Source organism: Eschrichtius robustus, chromosome 17 (assembly GCF_028021215.1).
Source record: "Eschrichtius robustus isolate mEscRob2 chromosome 17, mEscRob2.pri, whole genome shotgun sequence".
In the NCBI taxonomy this organism is placed as follows: Eukaryota; Metazoa; Chordata; class Mammalia; order Artiodactyla; family Eschrichtiidae; genus Eschrichtius; species Eschrichtius robustus.
The window spans coordinates 12,981,629-12,995,497 of NC_090840.1; the positions used below are offsets into that span (position 1 = coordinate 12,981,629).

The following is a 13,869-nucleotide window of genomic DNA, read 5'->3' on the forward strand; positions in this document are numbered from 1 at the left end:
ATAGCTAGTGCAAATTAGAATAAATTAAAGATCCAGGTGTTCCCCAAAGAGGAGCAGCCGGGAGAGAGTTCAGGTCTAATCACAGTTACTAGAAACTCATTCGTTGGGAGATCAGAGTTAAGGGGCAAGAAATCTAGTCTCCAGAGGGAAACATTTGATAGAAAAATAATATAGAGTGGAAAAAGTATATACTTCCTTCTCAGAGAAACATTTTTCTGTTGGTGAGGGATGGAGGCATTGGGGTAGGGAAGAGAAAACCAGGTAAGACAGCAGAATTATGCAAATAAATGCATTAAGAAGTAAAGATTCATAAACTAGTTTTAGGACAAATTCAGAATAGTTTAAAAAGTAATACATTTTATAGTTATTTAGCAAAATAAGTATTTTTCAATCACAATTTCATGTAAATATTAAAACATTTTTCCTTTACCTTACCTTCACATGCAGAAGTTGGTTGTCAACTGCTATGAGCTGATTAAGATTCTCCAGTATTTCTAAGTCTCTTATGTCATCAATATTATTATTGCTGATATTCAATATGGAGAGGGATTTCTGTAAGAAAGGTAACTAAATTAGGGTTAATAAATAGTCTAATTAAATACTATATATAGAAACAAGAAATCCTAATCTGTGAAAAATTAAAAATTTATCAGTTCAGGCTGTTTTGCTCTTTAGGCAAGAAAATAAAAATCCTTGGAGATTATGTCATATCTTTTTTCAGATGGAATTTTTAGAACTATAGTAATTGTAATGTAACTTACTATTTTTGTCTAAAGTTCCTTTGTAAGTCCAATTTTTCTCTTCCAAGATACAAGAGAAATTTATAGAAAGAAGCCAAGAAAGAAGCAAAGAGAGAAAAAAGATGTCCCAATAAGCAAATGATAACACAATATAGAAAAAATGGTTATTTCAGTTCAAGCAAATTATCATTTTGTGTTAAATATCACTAAGATTAGGGAGAAATAATTTTTTGTTTGTTTGTTTGTTTTGGGTTTTTTTTGGCCACATTGTGTGGCTTGTGGGATCTTAGTTCCCAACCAGGGCTCGAACCCGCGCGCCATGCATTGGAAGCGTGGAGTCTAACCACTGGACCGCCAGGGAAGTCCCTGGGAGAAATAGTTTTTATCTTTATTTTTCTAAATAGGAAACATGACCAAGAATTGAAAGAATATCTGATTTTTATTTTTATCTCTATCTCTCCATATAGTTTTCTCTTGGTAATCCATATGTTCAGAAACCAGTTAAAATAATAATTATCTAATTAACAAGAAGTTCAACATCAGCCGTTAATGAGGACATAAATATACAATAGAGCAACACTAAATCAGAGCCATCTTAAAATCTAAGGCCCGGGATTCTCTACCAATATGGAGACTACCCACCCAGGTGTCCACACATAGCTAACCTTTAGAGAAGATACTTCCTGATACTTTTTAAGACCTGATGTACAGCTTAAAAAGTATACCTTATATTTAGAATTTCAGAATCTGCTTGAATCTGCAAAAATGAGCAAGCAAAAAAACGTTTTCGGTAATAATCTGTAATAAAACTATCCATCTCCACAGTGGCGTGAGTCTGCTTGGTTCAGCTGAGGTTGAGCTGAGACACAGTTGTTTCTATGGGATAGTAGGGAGGGTAGGACAGAAATCAGATCACTCCTTTCTTTTTCAATTTATAGCACTACCCCTCAATTGTTATAAATTTCGTTAAAAAAACCTTCTGTTGCCCTCTGTTTTTGGGCCCTCTAAAGTAAAACCAACGAAATCTGTTCCATTTACATTCCTTGCCCCAGAATTGAAAGTAGCATATCCTATCAAATCTCATTTTGAGGATCAGTAAAAGCCTCCACGGCACCCTCTGGCTCCCTGCTTCTCAACTCATTGTGAAACATCTATGTGATTTGACCGGTTGTCAGGTGACAGCTGGAACCTCATATCTGTGCTCTCAGTTCTACCTGCTTTGGATGAGGCAGAGCTGTACGTAATGCAACCTACAATCAAATCAGGATCCAGGGAAAAAATGACTTATCATTATAATGATTCTCTAGGTTGTTTAAATTTTTCCAAATAACTGTGCTTTCCTCTTTCCTTAGGCTTTTTTCCTAAAATTTTAAGTTTTGAGTCATCATGCTCACACCAAGGTCAAAATAGGAATGAGTTAACATCTGTATTAGAACTTCATACTTTATATAACCTTTTCTCATCCTTCTTTTGATCCTTCCAGTTACCCTAGGGGCAGGAATTATTATTCCCATTTTATAGCTGCTGAGTCTCTGAGAAATTATGTAGGAAAAATTAGTTTTAGTTCTCAAATTCTCAACTGGCCATATAAACATGCAGAGTATTACAATGTCCAGATATACCTTCCTTTTTTCATTGTAAGTATTGATCACTATATTCTTTGTCAGAATACTCAAATGTGGCCTTACTGCCAGAGAATGAAGAGTTCTTGGATCAAACAGGAGCTTTTCTCCAAGGGGAAGCCTCTGACTCTCAACATGAAGCTCTCTTAGTCCTAAGCCTTCCAAGCCTTCTATGACAGCAATGTAGTTGCCTCCCAGATATCTGCAAAATATAAACCATTTTTTAAAATTTATTTTTTTATACAGCAGGTTCTTATTAGTCATCCATTTTATACACATCAGTGTATACATGTCAATCCCAATCTCCCAGTTCATCACACCACCACCACCAACCCCCGTAAACCATTTTAAAATAGACATTCTGAGAGCATCATGGTCTAGAAGTGATAAAAACATAATAACAAAATCATGGAGCTATGTGAAAATTATACGGTTGACCATTGAACATTGTTGGGGGTGTGTGGTTAGGGGCGCTGACCTCCCTGCAGTGGAAAATCTGCATATAACTTATAGTGGGCACTCTGTATCTCTGGTTACTTTGCATTTGCAGATTCCACCAACCATGGATCATGGCTCGTGTAGTCCTGTATTATTTACTATTGAAAAAAATCCATGTGTAAGTGGATCTGCACAGTTCAAACCTATGTTGGTCAAGGGTCAACTGTACGTGCAGAATGTTCTCTTTATATTGAATCAATGAAAAGTTTATTTATTTGATTCTTACACTTAATTAAGTCTGAGAAATGTTTATTTTTTTTAAGTGAGAGAAATAGTCCTGTCTACCAGTGCTCCTGTTGTGTTGAAGTGCATAAGAATCACCTGGGTCATAGGTTTAAAAATGAAGATTTCTGAGCTTAACCTCCAGAGATTCTGATTTGGTTACCTAGGTTGGAACCCAGCAATCTGCATTTTTTAATTGACATATAGTTGATTTACAATATTGTGTTAGTTTCAGGTGTACAGCAAAGTGATTCAGTTATATATATATTTTTCAGATTATTTTTCCATTATGGGTTATTATAAGATATTGAATATAATTCTCTGTGTTATATAGTAAAGCCTTGTTGCTGATCTGTTTTGTATAGCAATCTGAAGTTTTAATAAGCATCTTCCACCCCACTTATTTTCCCCATTCTGAGGCACTTGGCCTGCTTTTTGAGAAGTACTGATCGTTCCTCCAGTCTGGGGAAATTGGATCCACTGGACCTCATTGTTTAAAATCATCATAGGCAGTAAATGCCTTTTACAATCGCATCTATATCAACGTTACCAGCTCTATGACCCTGCCCTTTTGAGATGTGTGATTCTAAAAGGCACAGAACTCATTTGGGTTTCATGGAAACTTTTTTCACCAGTTGAGCCTAAATAAGCAGGTTTCAGGTATCCCTATAAGCCCTTAAGACAACTCCCCCTCTTTCAAAAGAAGTTATCAGGGTTAATAAAACACAAATTGTCAAGTATTACATGTATAACTATTTATTTAGTACTAATAATACTGCAAAAGAATAAAAATGAGGCAGATAAAGGAAATGCCTGCATGCAAAAATATTACTGTAATGATGACAATTACATTACTTAGAAATAAAAGCACTTACAGTTTTTCCAGTTTCTTTAATGACCCGAGGTTCTCTATACATGAAATACGATTGTTTTGTAGGTATAAGTGGGTCAGATTTGTGGCATAATTCAGGTTAGTGATTTGACTAATACAGTTATCATACAAATATAAAACACTAAGATTTTTGCAAAGAGAGAGGTCTTCCTAAAAGAAAAATAAAAACAGGTGATACTTAATTTCTCCTGAAAACTTGTGTTTTTAAGAAAGTTTTTCACTTAATCATTCTACACATTTCATTAAGGTTAATATAAAAGAACAGAATTCCTCTGTTCTTAACACAGTCAAAACGAGAGTAGAATGACTACAAAATTAGTTCTAGGTTTTAGTATTCTGTAACCTTATCAATAAAACTGTGTTTGTTAAGAAAGATTTTCCTAGGGCAAGCAGTTTTCCTTGGAAGCAATTAGGCTCCTCTGGAAGTTGAAGCATCTAACAAATTATTGCTTCAACATTATGAATCAGGGCTTAATCTTTCTGTAGGATTGGAAATAAACTGTTGTGGTTTATAATACTGAAAAACCACTGGAAGTCACCTAGATATTCAAGAACAATGGATTAATAAAGAAACTATGATAATGCTATTGAAGGGAATACTGTATAACCATTAATTATCCTTTAATTTCTTTAGTAATATCTTGTAGATCTCATAACAAAATGAAAACAGTATATTCAACATGACCCATTATTGTAAAATTATATGAATACATGCCTAGAAAAAAGAATGAAAGGACATCACCTAAATGTTAACATTGGTTTTCTATGCATGGAAGGATTTCAAGTCAATTTCTTTCTTTTTATATTTATTTATTTATTTATTTATTTATTTATTTATTTATTTATTTATTTATTTATTTATTTAAATGTGGCCAGAGGATTTAGGTGTCTTTTTTTTTTTTTTTTAAATATTCTTTAATTTTATTTATTTATTTATGGCTGTGTTGGGTCCTCGCCTCTGTGCGAGGGCTTTCTCCAGTCGTGGCAAGTGGGGGCCACTCTTCATCGCGGTGCGCGGGCCTCTCACCATCGCGGCCTCTCCCGTTGCGGAGCACAGGCTCCAGACGCGCAGGCTCAGCAGTTGTGGCTCACGGGCCCAGCTGCTCCGCGGCACGCGGGATCCTCCCAGACCAGGGCTCGAACCCGTGTCCCCTGCATTGGCAGGCAGACTCTCAACCACTGCGCCACCAGGGAAACCCTATATTTATTTTATATGTATTTATATGTGTTTTATAAATGAACACCACTTAACTTTTGAGGTAAGAAAATAAAGGTATTTTAAAAAGCCTGTCATTTCTTGTGTGGTGGTAGAGTTAGTCTAGAGTAAGTAGGCAAGAGGTAAAGTGAAATTCTGCTCAAAAATATCTCAGCTTTCATTAAGTCAACAAGATCTTTTAAAATACAGCCACATCTTAGGAACCGGTTGAATTATTTAAACCAGTTTGCTTTCGTCCTAACAGAGGTCCTCCACACTGAAGGAGCACTGATTGTGAGGGGCCAAAAGTACATTAAATGGAAGCTCTCCGGAGAAAGCTGTCTGTGATGGTATGATGAGGCAGAGTTCTCTGGGCAATAAAAAGGAAACATGAGGTTTGGGCAGTTAGGGAGAAGGCTCACCTGGAAACTGGAAAGGAATATAGAATGGGAGCTGAAGAAGGTCTCTGCAAAAAAAAACCCCTGACTGTCTTAATTGACAATTTTGCCTGGAGCTTTTGTGTTTTTTTTCATTCATTCATTCATTCAGTAAATATTTATTAAAGCACTTAATATGAGTCGGGCACCGTACTGGATAGGGGATTTAGAGTGATGTGAAAAAAAAAGACATGATCCCTGCCCTCATGTAGCTTATGCTTCCAAGAAAATTTTGCTTATCTGTAGTCTTTAGCATTTTATTGTAGACAACGGATACCAATACAAATGGCCTAAAAGGGTTATTGCTGCCTTTAAAATTTCCCAAATTAAAGCCAAAAACTAGCTTAGCACAGAGAAAATTAGCTTAGCACAGAGTATATATCCAAGTTAACATAATCTTGTCTGATATAACTGACATGGTATAACCTACATTTATATAACCAGTCAAATTATGTGCAAAAAGATGTCACTGTTCATGTTTTGAAATATGGTACTTACATATAATTCTTAATATTTTGATATGTTAAAAATTCATATTCCAAGGCTTTGGAATTATCCAAAACTAATTATCTTTGAAATTATTTTCCAGCATATACTTCCAAATCTAGTTTGCTATACTGTAAAGAATTTTAGGGGAACATATATATTTAACACATATATTTAACAATTACAATGGTGTATTTTATAGAGGCTTAATTTTTAAAGTTTAACATCACGAGCAGGAAACTAAAATAAAAACATAATATAAAGCTGACTAATCAAAATATAATTAAAAAGAAGGTATGCCCTGATACCAGTTTCTAAACTTTACATTGTTAATTATATAAAAATAGGAAATAATTTCACAGTTCTTACAATTGCATCTATATTTTTGGCTGAAAAATTTATATGAGTTATTTTCTTCAGGTATTGTAAAGTGGTTTCTTCTTTTCGGGGTTTAAGATTGCTCTTTTTGGCAATTAGATCCAAGGTCAGTCGAACCATGATTTCTCTATAAATCAAATTCTTGGCAATAGCTCTCTTCTGGTACCATGTTAAGAAGCAGGTTTAGGTATTGTTTTATGCCCAACTTTCTAAAAATTAAAGAAAAAAAGGAGTATTATGTACATAGCAATTTAGGAAAAATTATTTTGACTCACTCTGTAATTTTCTCACATAAAACTATTTGATAAACTAGTTCATAGACATTTTTAGGGATATTTAGGTTTTTTCTAAGTTTATAGCCTCAATTTTTTTCATAAAAAGATTTGAAACACCAAAATTGATTAAATCACCATACACATTCACTTTTACTTTTAAATCTTTTCCTCTCCCTAGTGTTGACTTGTTATTGTGGGCATCTTTTAAAGGATTATTTTTCTCTCTTGGAGTTGAAAATGACCTCAGTATCATTTAGTGTTCTCACATGAAGAAACTAAGGCCCAGAGAGAGATCTGTCTCAAACCACTCAAGTTAGTGACAGTTGAAAATGAGACCAAGTGATCATACTTATTAGTCTCCCAAGTCAGAACACATGGTATGAAAACCTTGAGCATATTCACAGGACAGTGGTGAAAATACTTAAAAATGGAGCTGGCCTTGACATTTTATGTTACTACAACTGTAATCCAGAAAGAGGCAACATAATGCAGTGTTTCTCAACCCAGACTGCCTGGGTTCAAACTGGCTCCACTGCTCACTGGTTAGGCAATCTTGGGCATGTTACCTCAGGTTCTTATAAAAGTAGGATAATGGTACCTACTTGCAAGGGATATTGTGAGGATTACATGAGATAATCATGTACAGAGTACCTGGTACATAGGTCAATAAATGTTTGCTGTCATTATGCTACAATTGTTTTGTTCACAGATAACTGTTCATTGTTTCACCTGGAATATATTAAGGCTGTTGAATAAGGAAAACATGCTATTAATAAAATATTGCTTTATGTAAGATATCCATATGTGGTCCATAAGTTTGAGATAACCTATTGTTTTCAATCATCCAGAAAGTATAGCTATTTAAGTGATAAATATCCCAGTTTCCCCAATTGTGTTTTATATTCTCTTATTCAATATGTAACCAAAAATACGGTTTAAAATTAAGCATTTTTACTCCAATGTATCTGGAATTTCACCAACCAAACACCTCAATTTGTGTGGTATTCTGGACATGAAATAAATGCTTAGGAGGAAAAAATGAATTCAGTGAAAGATAAATTTGTGTTCTCACACACTGGCATATAATTACCCAGGCTATATTATATAAAATGCCCACAATAAAGTATTTTAAGATATAGAATGTATCCTTAGGCTCTTCAGAATGCAAGATATAATCTACAGAATAAAATTATGAAATCTTCATAGATTTTTGAAATTTCCATAAATTCATTATTTTTATAACAAAAATTTAAGCTTATTGTTTACAGATGAAATTTCAAACATGACAAAATAATATTCTGAACAAAGTTTCTAGTTAAGTATAAGTAACTTTTCTTAATCTTACCTTAAAAATATTTCATGATAAAGAATAACACCACACCCATGAATCCATAGGTCAGCTGAAAATATAAAACATTACAAATACGTTTGAACCCCTCTATATCTTTCTCTCGCTCCATTCTCAAATTTATGGTTTATTCTAAATTTAGACCTCCCTATTCATGTCTTTATACTTTTGCTACAGCTATGTGTGTATCTAAACAATATATGGTACTGTTTTTTACTTTTTTACAGTCATAAATGGTATTATTTTGATTCCAACTTTATTTTTTAAAAATATTTTGGTTGTGAGAATCATCGGAGTTGATGTGTATTAGCTCTAGGAAATATGCACTGTTGTATAAAATCCTATTGTAGGAAATGTATTTCTTCTGATGATAGATTTTTTGGTGTTTTAATTTTTTGCTTTTGCAGTGTTGCTTTTATGGCTCTTGTATATACAACATCTTTAGCACATGTGCAAGAGCTTCTTTAAGGTTTAAAACTAAGGATTGCTGTTCCTGACATTTTCAACCTTACTGTATATTGCCAAATTGTTCTCCAAAGAATTTTACCAGTGGCAGTTAAGAGAGTTTCTATTGCTCTACAATGTGGTTTACACCACTGTCAACCTTGATATTTGCAGTTTTTAACTTTTTGCCAATCTGATGGGTGTGATATATCTCATTGTTTTTCTTTTCTTAGAGATTTTTATTTATAAAAATGGAACAAAAATGGATTTGGATTTGCCATTAGATGAGAGTCTTTTCCTGTTATTGACCATGTGGAATTCCTTTTCTGTTAATTGTAGTTTCTTATATTTTGCCTATTTTTCCTTTTGGGTTCTGTTTCTATAAATAATTTTTAGATACATGTGTATTTCTATCAGATACTAATATTTTATTGATTATATAGTAGCAAATATCTATTTCCAGGCTGTAGCTTGTCTTTTCTCCTTGATTTTTTCAGTTTGTTTTTAATGGCATCTTATAAAAAATGGAAGCTGTATTGTTTTAATATAGTAAAATGTATCAAGAAATTTTTTGCTCATGTTTTATGCTTTTTGTAGCTTATTAAGTAACTCCTTCCCTATCCTAATTTTAGGAGAAAGACCTATATTTTCTTCTAAATATATTAAAGTTTTGCTTTGCACATTTTGGTCTTAATCTAGAATTGATTAATGTATAAGAAGTGAGATAGAGACTTAATTTTATTTTTTTCTTATGGAGAACCAATTATCCCAGCATATATACATGGTTCATTTCTCGTCTATTCATTTATGTATCTATCCCCAGGTCAACCCTGTCTAAATTAGTACAGCTTAATAATATTGCTCCACCTTGGTTAGTCTTGGTTCTTAACTCTTTTTTATTTTCCAATTTTTTTATTGTGGTAAAATATAAAATTCACCTTCTTAACCATTTTATAAGTGTACAGTTCAGTTTTACTAAATACATTTATAATATTATACAACCATTGCCACAATCTATTTCCAGTACTCTTTTCACCTTGCAAAACTGAAATTCTATCCCTGTTAAATAATAATTCTCCATTCTCCCCCCTCCCCCCTGGCCCAGGTAACCACCATTCTATTTTGTCTCTATGATTTTGATGACTCTAAGAACCTCATATAAGTAGAATAATATTTTATTTTTGTGACTAAGTTTATTTCACTTAGCATAATGTGCTCAAGGTTCATCCTTATTGTAGTATAAGTCAGAATTTCCTTCCTTTTTATGATTGAATAATATTCCATTGTATGTATTTACCAGATTTTGCTTACCATTCACCCATCTATGGACATTTGGGTTGCTTCCATGTTTTAGCTATTGTGAATAATGCTGCTGTGAACATGGTGTACAAATATCTCTTCGAGACTGTGTTTTCAATTCTTTTTGGTATATATAAAGAAGCAGAATTGCTGGATCTTATGGTAATTCTACTGCTCATTTTTTGAGTAACTGCTATATTGTTTTCCACAGCGGCTTTACCATTTTACATTCCAACCAACAGTGCACAAGAGTTCCAATAACTCCACATCCTCACTAACATTTGTTATTATCTGTATTTTTGATAGTAGCCATCCTAATGGGCATGATGTGGTATCTCATTGTGGTTTTGATATGCATTTCCCTAATGATTAGTGATGTTGAGCATCTTTTCATGTGCTTATTGGCCATTTGTATATCTTCTTTGGAGAAATGTGTATTCAAGTCCTTTGCCCATTTTTTAATCAGGTTGTTTTCTTGTTGAGTTGTAGACCCCTATCAGGTGTATGATTTGCAAATATTTTCAAGTTCTTTGCCCACTTGAGGTTTAAGAGTTCTCTATATATTCTAGATATCAATCCCTTATCAGATGTATGACTTGCAAATATTTTTCCCATTCTCTGTATTGTCTTTTTACTCTGTTGCTAGCACAAATTTTAAAAATTTTCGTGAACTATAATTTGCCTATTTTTAATTTTGCTGCCTGTGTCAATGATGTCATTTCTAAGAAATCATTGCCAAATCCAGTATTGTGAAGCTTTTGCTGTGTTTTCTTGTAAGAGTTTTACAGTTTTAGGCCTTACATTAGGGCCTTTGATCCATTTTGAGTTAATCTTTGTGTATGGTGTTAAACAAGGGTCCAAGTTCATTCTTCGCCTGTGGATATCCAGCTTTCCCAGCCTCATTTGTTGAAAAGACTGTCCTTTCCCCATTGAATGGTCTTGACACCCATGTCGAAAATCATTTGACTGTATATGTGAGGTTTACTTCTACGCTTTCTGTTTTATTCCATTGGTTTATATCTCTGTCTTTATGCCAGTACCGTGCTGTTTTGATTACTATAGCTTTGTAGTAATCAGGAAGTACAAGTCGTCTAGCTTTGTTCTTCTTTTTCAGAATTGTTTTGGATATTTGGATCTCTTGAGATTCCTTATGAATTTAAGGATACATTTTTCTATTTCTGCAAAAAAACAAAACAAAAAAACCAAACCCATCATTGGGATTTAGATAAGGCTTGCATTGAATCTGTAGATCACTTTGGGTATTATTGACATGTTAAACAATATTAAGTCTTCCAGTCCCTGAAGAGGGGATATGTTTTCATTTATGTCTTCTTTAAATTTTTTCAACAGTGTTTTGTAGTTTTCAGTGAATAAATCTTTCACCTCTTTGGTTAGTTCCTAGGTGTTTCATTCTTTTTGGTGCTGCTGTAAATGGAATTTTTTAAAAATTTCCTTTTCAGGTTGTTCATTGTTTGTATATAGACACGCAACTGATATTTGTTGACTTTGTATTCTGATACTTTGCTGGATTCACTTATTGGTTCTAACATTTTTGTGTGTGTGTATGTAATCTTTAGAGTTTCTACATATAAGATCATATCATCTGCAAACAGAGATAATTTTACTTCTTCCTCTCCATTTCGGATGCCTTTTATTTCTTTTTCCTGCCAAATATTTCTGGCTAGAACTTCCAGTGTGATGTTGAATAGAAGTGGTGAAAGTGAGCATTCTTGCCCTAGAGGAAATGCTTTCAGTCTTTCACCATTAAGTCTGATGTTCACTTTGGGTTTTTCATATATGGCTTTTATTATGTTGAGGTAGTTTCCTTCTATTACTAGGTAGTTGAGTGTTTTTATTGTGAAAATTCAGGTTGTTGAATTTTGTTAAATGTTTTTTCTGCATTATGTGTTTTTTTCCTTTCATTCTGTTAATGTAGTATGTTATGTTCATCAGTTTTTACATGTTGACCATCCTTGTATTCTAGGAATAAATCTCACTTATTCATGGTGTATAATCTTTTTTTTTTTTTAATAGCTACTTTATTTATTTATTTATGGCTGTGTTGGGTCTTCGTTTTGTGCAAGGGCTTTCTCTAGTTGCGGCAAGTGGGGGCCACTCTTCATCGCTGTGCGCAGTCCTTTCACTATCGCGGCCCCTCCCGTTGCGGGGCATAGGCTCCAGACGCGCAGGCTCAGTAGTTGTGGCTCACGGGCCCAGTTGCTCTGCGGCATGTGGGATCTTCCCAGACCAGGGCTCGAACCCGTGTCCCCTGCATTAGCAGGCAGATTCTCAACCACTGCGCCACCAGGGAAGCCCTATAATCTTTTTAATATCCTGCTGAATTTGGTTTGGTAGTGTTTTGTTGAGGATTTTAGCATCAGTGTTCATAAGGGATATTGGTCTATAGTTTTCTTTTGTTGTAGTGTCTTTGTCTGACTTTGGTATCACAGTAATGCAGGTCTCACAGAATGAATATGAATGTGTTCGTTTCTCGTCAAAGTTTGGAAAAGTTGGAGAAGGATTGGTGTTTTTCTTGAAATGTTTCATAGAATTCACCAGTGAAGCCATCAGAGCCAAGGCTTTTCTTTGGTGGGAGGTTTTTGATTACTGATTCAATTTCCTTCCTAGTTATAAGTCTATTCAGAGTTTTTATTTCTTTTTTTAAATAAATTTATTTATTTATTTATATTTTTGGCTACGTTGGGTTTTCATTGCTCTGTGCGGGCTTTCTGTAGTTGCAGTGAGCAGGGGCCACTCTTCATTGCGGTGCACGAGCCTCTCATTGTGGTGGCTTCTCTTGTTGCGGAACATGGACCCCAGGCGCGTGGGCCTCAGTAGTTGTGGCACACGGGCTCAGTAGTCGTGGCTTGCGGGCTCTAGAGCACAGGCTCAGCAGCCATGGCACACGGGCTTAGCTGCTCCGCGGCATGTGGGATCTTCCCAGACCAGGGCTCGAACCTGTGTCCCCTGCACTGGCAGGCGGACTCCCAACCACTGCTGCACCAGGGAAGCCCCAGGTTTTTTATTTCTTCATGATTTAGTGTTTGTAGGCTTTTTGTTTCTAGGAATTTTTCCATTTCATCTAGGTTATCCAATTTTTGGCATACAATTGTTCATAGTACTCTCATAATCCTTTTCATTTCTGTAGAATTGGTAGTAACATCCCCGCTTTCATTTCTCATTTTAGTTATTTGCGTCTTCTTTTTTTCTTAGTCCATCTGGCTAAAACTTTGTCAATTTTGTTGATCTTTTCAAAGAACCAGGTTTTGGTTTCATTGGTTTTCTCTCTATTATATTCTGTATTTCGTTTATCTATGCTCTAATCTTTATTATTTTCTTCTTTCTGCTAGCCTTGGCTTAGTTATTTTTCTAGTTCCTTAAGTTGTAAAGTTAGCTTGTTGATTTGAGATCTTTCTTGTTTTTTCTGTCAGCATTTATAGCTATAAATTTCCCTCTTAGCATTGCTTTTCCTGTGTCCCATAAGTTTTGGTATGTTGTGTTGTCATTTTCATTCATCTCTCAGAATTTTCTAATTTCTCTTGTGATTTCTTTTTTGATCCATAAGTGCACTGCTTATTGTTAATTTTCCAATTTTCTTTTTGTTACTGGTCTTTAACTTTATCCCATTGTGGTTGGAGAAGATACTTTGTATGATATCTATCTTTTAAAATCTATTGAAATTTAATTTGTGGCCTAAGGTATGGTTTATCCTGGAAAATGTCTCATGTGCATTTCAGAAGAATATGCTTGCTGTTGTTGTTGGGTAGAATGTCCTGTATATATCTGTTAGACCTAGTTTCTTTATTATGTTGTTTAAGACCTCTATTTCCTTACTTTTGTTTGGTTGTTTTATCCATTATTGAGAGTAGAATATTGAAGTCTACAATTATTACTGTAGAACTGTAATAATTTCTTTCTTCAGTTGTCAGTTTTTGCTTCATATATTGTGTTTTGATTGTTTTTCATTAGGTGCGTAAATGTTTCTCTCTCTCATCTTGTTACTTATTTTCTATATGCCTTATACTGTTTTTGC

At 34.3% G+C, this 13,869-nt stretch overlaps 2 protein-coding genes across 2 annotated transcripts in view; one reads left to right on the plus strand and one right to left on the minus strand.

Annotated features, from left to right (window-relative positions):
* The window catches only part of PPP1R42 (protein phosphatase 1 regulatory subunit 42), a 39,347-nt gene extending 32,757 nt beyond the window's left edge, over positions 1–6,590 (minus strand). Inside the window, exons 1-4 of the mRNA XM_068525946.1 lie at positions 6,462–6,590; positions 3,958–4,124; positions 2,429–2,564; positions 436–552 (exon numbers count right to left, since the gene is read on the minus strand). Of these exons, the coding sequence (XP_068382047.1) occupies positions 436–552; positions 2,429–2,564; positions 3,958–4,124; positions 6,462–6,590 (549 nt within the window). The remainder of the gene's footprint in view (positions 1–435; positions 553–2,428; positions 2,565–3,957; positions 4,125–6,461) is intronic.
* The window catches only part of CSPP1 (centrosome and spindle pole associated protein 1), a 221,899-nt gene that overhangs the window by 56,637 nt on the left and 151,393 nt on the right, over positions 1–13,869 (plus strand). The gene's annotated exons all lie outside the window — the stretch shown is intronic.